At 51.1% G+C, this 6,031-nt stretch overlaps 1 protein-coding gene across 1 annotated transcript in view; it reads left to right on the top strand.

The window, feature by feature from the left end:
- The window catches only part of ACSBG2 (acyl-CoA synthetase bubblegum family member 2), a 42,103-nt gene that overhangs the window by 28,815 nt on the left and 7,257 nt on the right, over positions 1-6,031 (top strand). Inside the window, exons 7-10 of the mRNA XM_006896426.1 lie at positions 1,667-1,848; positions 1,955-2,188; positions 3,697-3,914; positions 5,275-5,414. Coding sequence (XP_006896488.1) covers positions 1,667-1,848; positions 1,955-2,188; positions 3,697-3,914; positions 5,275-5,414 — 774 coding nt within the window. The remainder of the gene's footprint in view (positions 1-1,666; positions 1,849-1,954; positions 2,189-3,696; positions 3,915-5,274; positions 5,415-6,031) is intronic.

The raw sequence follows: 6,031 nt of genomic DNA, 5'->3' as shown, positions 1-6,031 counted from the left end.
CTATCATTTGATCTCCAGCCTCATTTCTGTCGCCAAAGCTATGTTTTCTAATTACCTGTCCTTTGTTTCCATTTTTTGCATGTCTGTTACCAGTTGTTAGTGCATCTTGATTGTGTGTTCAATCAAGACTGCAGAAGCTGGTAGACATCCTGTTTTTTCATCCTTGCCTTTTGTGGTTTGTGTGTGTATATTTGAATAATAGTTGTATTAACAAGACTTACCAGATTATTATCAGATATAAAATTTGCAAGTGTTTTCTACTTCTGTGGCTTGTATTTTTTCATTTTCTTCATAATATCTTTTGAAGGAAAAAGATGTTTAACTTTGATGAAGTCTAATGTATTTTTTTCTTTTATGCACTGTGCAATAGCATGCCTTAAAAAATTTGCTTACTCAAAAGTTACAGATATTTTTCTTCTAGAAGGCTTCTATCTAGGTCTGTGATCCATTTTGTGTTAATTTTTTTGTATGGTGTGAGGTAAGGGATCTAAGCTTTTTTTCCCCTCTAAGGATATTTTTACCCCATTGAATACCTTACATTCTCATTGGAAATCAATTGACCGTAAGCATAAGGTTTCACTTCTGAGTTTTCTATTTTTTGCCTTTGATCTATAGGTCTATCATGCCAAAACCACACGGGCTTGACTAATATATGGCTTTCCATTAGGGTGAACATCTTATTCTGGTTCATCTGGAACTTTCTAGGTTTTTAATTCAGAAAGCTTTACAACCTGGAATCCCCTCTGGTTCTGGCCAAATCAGCATAATTGGTCATCCTATAAAATGTAAAAATCAGGTAGTAAATCCTCCAGTTTTGGTGTTCTTCCTCAAACTACCTTAACAATCCTGAGTCCTTTCATGTTCATGTAGCCTTAGGATCAGACTATCATTTTTATGGTGGGGGGAAAAAAATTCCCCCAAACAACCCTATCTAGGCTTTTATAGGAATCACATTAAAACAGATCAATTTGGGCATGAATCATGCATCATTTTTCACAGCTGCATAGTACTCCTCCACAGGCTTGGACTGTGGTTCCTTTTGCCCTGTGTGAACATGCAGACCATGACCATTCTATATCTAATCTCTCACCTTGCATGCTAAGCTCTCATGTTGCTAACATCTTTCATCTGCAGAAGTAAAATTTCTAGTTTGCACTTAAAATGTTGATTGTTGTTGTTGTTATGTGCCGTCGAGTCAGAGCTGGCCCATAGCTGGCCTTCCAGCAGGATTTCAGCAGCAGTAAATTACACAGAAGGAGATTGCCCCGCTTTATCCACGGAGCAACTGGTGGATTCGAACTACATGCCTTTGGAATGGTAGTGCAACTTCTTACCACTGAGTCACCAGAGCTCCCTAAAATGTTCATAGAAAAGGATGCAAAATAAAAACCCAGACCCCTTGACAGCACTGTCAAGTCGCCTTCCAGAAACATTCCAGTGGTTTGTGCGGCTACTGAGCCAATTCCAACAGCGGGTGTTCTGGTGTGAAATGTGCGCCTTAGGCTTCTCTTGGCTGAACATAAATCCACCTGCCCATCCCCCCTCCAGCCAGTGAGCGGGCTCCCTTCACTCCACAGCTCACGTGGTGCATTTGACCGAAGGAGGGGTCTTTAGAGCAGGCTGGCGTGGGGTGGCATGGGTGTGACTGATGCTGCTGTCCCCACAGGGCACCTTGGTGAGTACTCTGCATTACGTGAAACCCACCTGTTTCTTGGGGGTACCTCAGATTTGGGAGAAGATGCAGGAAAAGATCAAGGAGACTGGGACCAAGAGCTCGGCCTTGAAGAAGAAAGTGTTCTCCTGGGCAAGGAACGTGGGCACACAGTTCAACAGCAAGAGGATGCTGGGGTATGTAGAGGGAGGCAGGCTGGGGCTCAGCCTTCTCCAGCGGGGTCTCCTCAGGCCCCTGCAGGCTCTGAGGCTGCTGACCAGCCCCCGGTACCCTGTTCCACAGAAACCCCAACATGCCCATGAGCTACTACGTGGCCAAGACCCTCGTGTTTAGCCAAGTGCGTCACTCCCTGGGCCTGGACCGCTGCCACTTCTTCCTGAACGGGGCTGCGCCTCTCACCCAGGACACGGCGGAGTTCTTCCTCAGCTTGGACATCCCGATCTGCCAGATCTATGGCATGAGCGAGAGCTCGGGGCCCCACGCGGTGTCTACGCCCAAGAAATACAGGCCCCTCAGGTGCTCAGGACTCCTGGCCCCTGCAGCCTGGTCAAGACAGGAGGAGCTGGGGCCCGGGCTGTGTCAGCTCCCCTGTGCTGCTGGAAGGGGACACCCCATGGGCGGGAGTTCCCAGAGAGCTGGGATTTCTTCTCAGAGTCACAGACTCTAAGGCATTGATTGGCTGTCCCGCACACTCTCTGGCTCCGGCTCTGGGGAGGTCCTTGCCCTCGGCCTCTGTAAGCCTGCAATCTGGGGTGCTTGGCAAATTCCTGGGGTCCCTGCCTCCTCTTCTTTGAGCTCTTATCTCAGTGTCTGTGCTGTCTGATCAGACTCCCTTCACTGGATTCTGACTCACAGTGACCCCACGCTGCAGAGTAGAGCTTCTCCGTAGGTTTTCCTAGTGCTAGGGGCTGGGCTGTTTACCGAAAGGTTAACGGTTCACATCCACCGGCTGCTTCGCATGAGGAAAATGGATTTGGATTCTCATAAAGATTCCAAGGACTCTCAGCTTGGGAGTCGGCTCTAGCCCCCTGCGACCCTCCATCGGATAGCTGAGGCTATGACTTCAATGGGAGAAGATTGTCTCCTACAGACAGAGGGGCTGGTGGGTTTGAACTGCCAACTTTCCCATTAGCAGTCCAACTCTTTGCCCCCCCCCACCGAGGCTCCTGGCAGCCCCCTTTGGCCGTGTGGCCTGTGTCTTCTCCATTCGTCTTTGCTCGCTTCATCTGCTCTTCGACACGGTAAAACCTGTGAAATCAGGAACCCGTGTAAAGGTGTCAAAGAAAAAAAAAAAGACAAACCAAAATAAAACAGAGCTTGTCAGACAAAGTGGGCAAAGAAAAACACTTCTCATTAGCTGAGAGGGATGCAAGGGTGTTAAAACTACTTACTCCCTGATCAAAGGTGGGGAACATGGGAAGCCCTGAGAGAAGCCAGTCCAGCTGAGAGCCGGCTCTGGTGGGTGCCCCTGTAACCCCAACATTAGCAGAACCATGAAAACCTGTTCCTAAGTAGGAGGGTAGCCACTGATGTAACTTAGGAGGGACCCAAGGCTTCAGACTCTGCATGGCCTCAGAGTGACCCTGCAGGATGGAGTCAAACTGCCCCGAGGGGTTCCCATGGCCACAAATCTTGACAGCAGTGGAAATGCCTTGTCTTTCGTCCCTGGAGCTGCTGGTGGATTTGAACCATTGGCCCTTTGGTTAGCAGCTGAGGTACTGTGCTCCTTAGCCAGGTGTATCCACCACTGTTGAATTGATGCCCTCTTGCAGGGGCCTGTTAGGACCGTGTGGCTGTGGCGCTGAGGTCTTCTAGGCTATGTGTTGATCTGTGCCATGACAGGGTGCCTCACTGCCCTCCCAGGGAGCCCCTCGGCATGCTCCAGCTGCCCACCTCATGGTTCATAGCCACTGCTTTCATGACCAAGGCCCGCTCCACACAGCTATGGGGGTTGAGCTCAGCCGTGTGTGTTTGGGGGAGGGGTACATCTGATCGCTGGCGTGTCCCCTTTCATGTCCCAGCAGCTGTGGGAAGGTCTTGAGTGGCTGCAGGAACCTGCTGTACCAGCAGGACCATGAGGGCGTTGGCGAGATCTGCTTCTGGGGCCGCCACATCTTCATGGGCTACCTGGAGAAGGAGGACGCCACTAAGGAGGCCATTGACAAGGACGGCTGGCTGCACTCGGGGGACCTGGGCCGCATGGACAAGCAAGGCTTCCTCTTCATCACTGGCCGGATCAAAGGTACCCAGGCCTGCAGGCGGTCCTGCAGGTAGACCGGCCCTGGCGTTCACCAACTCAGCAGCTTCCATGTGGAGTTTGATCTCCGGGTGATGCTATCCCTTTCCGGATCATTCCAACACTGGAAACCCTCCTGGGCCCCTCCTTCTCAGCCCTGCTGTTGCTGTTAGGCTCCGTCTCATAGCGACCCATGTGCAACAGTCAAAGCCTTGCCTGGCCCTTCTCCGTTCCTGCCATCTCTGCTGTGTGCAAGCCCATTTTACAGCCGTGTGCCAAGACCTCTCGTTTCCCTCTACTTTCTAAGCTTCGTGTCCTTTCCTGAGCACTGCCCCCCCCCCAACATGTCCAAAGTATGTGAGTTGGAGGCTCAACAATAAGATTTGATTTCTGTATATTTATTCTCAGTTGCTAACAGAAAGGTTGGTGGTTCAAATCCACTGACTGCTCTCTGGGCAAACGATGAGGCAGTCCACCTTCCTACAGATGCCGGCCTTGGAAACCCTACCAGGCTGCTCTACACGGTCCTTCCAGGTCATCCTGAGTCAGGATTGAATCAGTGGCAATGGGGCGAGTTGGCTTTGAGTGTATATTTGTGTGCAAACAAGTTGTACGGTCGGCTGCGAAGCGTCGGGTCGGTGGTTTGAACTCACTCCATGGTTTCTAACCTCTTGCTGTTTTAGTAAAGATAGCGGCCCAGGAAACCTATGAGACCTTTTCCCTCTCTGCCACAAGGGGTTGCTGTGAGTTGCGATTTATTTGAAGGCACCCAACAACTTCATATATTTGTTTACTTCCTGTGTTGATGTTGTTAGGTGCCACTGAGTCAACTCCAACTCATAGCAGCCCTGTAGCTGGCGTGAGCCTGCCCCATCCCCAGCCCTCTGACATGGTCAAGCCCCTTGTTACAATCCATGTCAGTCTACCTGGTGGAGGGTCTTCCTCTCTCGCTCTGACATGGGCCCTGATTTCATGTGAGATAATACAGTGAGCGTGCCCACGGCGGAAGGACTCGCTCCCGCCCTGCTCCATCCGCCCCCTCTCTGACCTGCTTGAGCCCATAGCTGCAGCCCTTGTGTCAGTCCACCACATTGAAAGGCGTCCTCTTTTCGGCTGACCCTTTCCTTCACTAAGCATCATGTCCTCCAGGGGATTGTTCCCTCCTGATAACATGTCCAAAGTGTGTACCTGAGACTGGATCTGTTGGCGTCCCTTCTACGGCGCATTCTGATTCCAACACATCTTGGGCCTGTGGAGGGGGGACGCCCGTTTCATAACAACGTGGTCTGTGCCCACGTGTGGACAGGTAGCAGCGTGATGTCACCATGGTTGAGCCCACTCCGAGCCCAACTGTGCTTTTTTCCAGAACTCCTCATCACGGCGGGCGGCGAGAACGTGGCCCCCGTCCCCATCGAGAACCTGATCAAGGACAGAATCCCCATCGTCAGTCATGCTTTGCTGGTGGGAGACCAGGCCAAGTACCTGAGCGTCCTCCTGACCTTGAAGGTGACCAGGGTCGGGATGGGGGGGCACTTTGGGTCTCCTTCTGGAGCCGCTGCTGTTACCTCACACCCTCCACCCCCAAAGGGCTCAAGACTCGCTTCTTTATTATTTGTACTGATTTGTTTTGTTGTTGTTGAAAACATACACAGCAGGACACATCCCATTTCAGTGATTTTCACCTGTATGGTTCTGTGACAATAATCCTGGGCTTTGAGGTGTGTGGCTGCTCTTTGCTCCCTCCCCAGGATCCTCCTCCCCCACTGTAAGTTCCCCACTCCCCAAAGCTCCTACCTAACCTTGCGGGCTGCCTTTGTGAGTCTCAGGCCTTCACTCTCCAGTGCTGCTTTGTTGTTAGGGCTACAGAGCCAACCAAGACTCGTCGCCGCCCTGTGGACAATAGCTCTGAACCTTGCTCTATCCGGAGCAAGCCTCACTGTCTCTGACACACCTGTCCCAATTGCACAATCACTGTGTCACTCCAGCTCATCCAGGATTTCCCTGTCCTGCTCTGATGCTCTGATCACCCACCCTTCCAAGCATGACATCCTTCTCCATTGCTGCCTTAGTTCCCAGAAACACCACAAGGGGGTGGCTTTGTTGTTGTTATGTGCCATGGAGTC

The sequence above is a fragment of the Elephantulus edwardii genome, unplaced genomic scaffold (assembly GCF_000299155.1).
Source record: "Elephantulus edwardii isolate Elephantulus edwardi_28Jun2011 unplaced genomic scaffold, EleEdw1.0 scaffold00185, whole genome shotgun sequence".
In the NCBI taxonomy this organism is placed as follows: Eukaryota; Metazoa; Chordata; class Mammalia; order Macroscelidea; family Macroscelididae; genus Elephantulus; species Elephantulus edwardii.
Note: the sequence above shows the minus strand (reverse complement) of the source record. Positions and strands in the feature narration are given on the sequence as shown.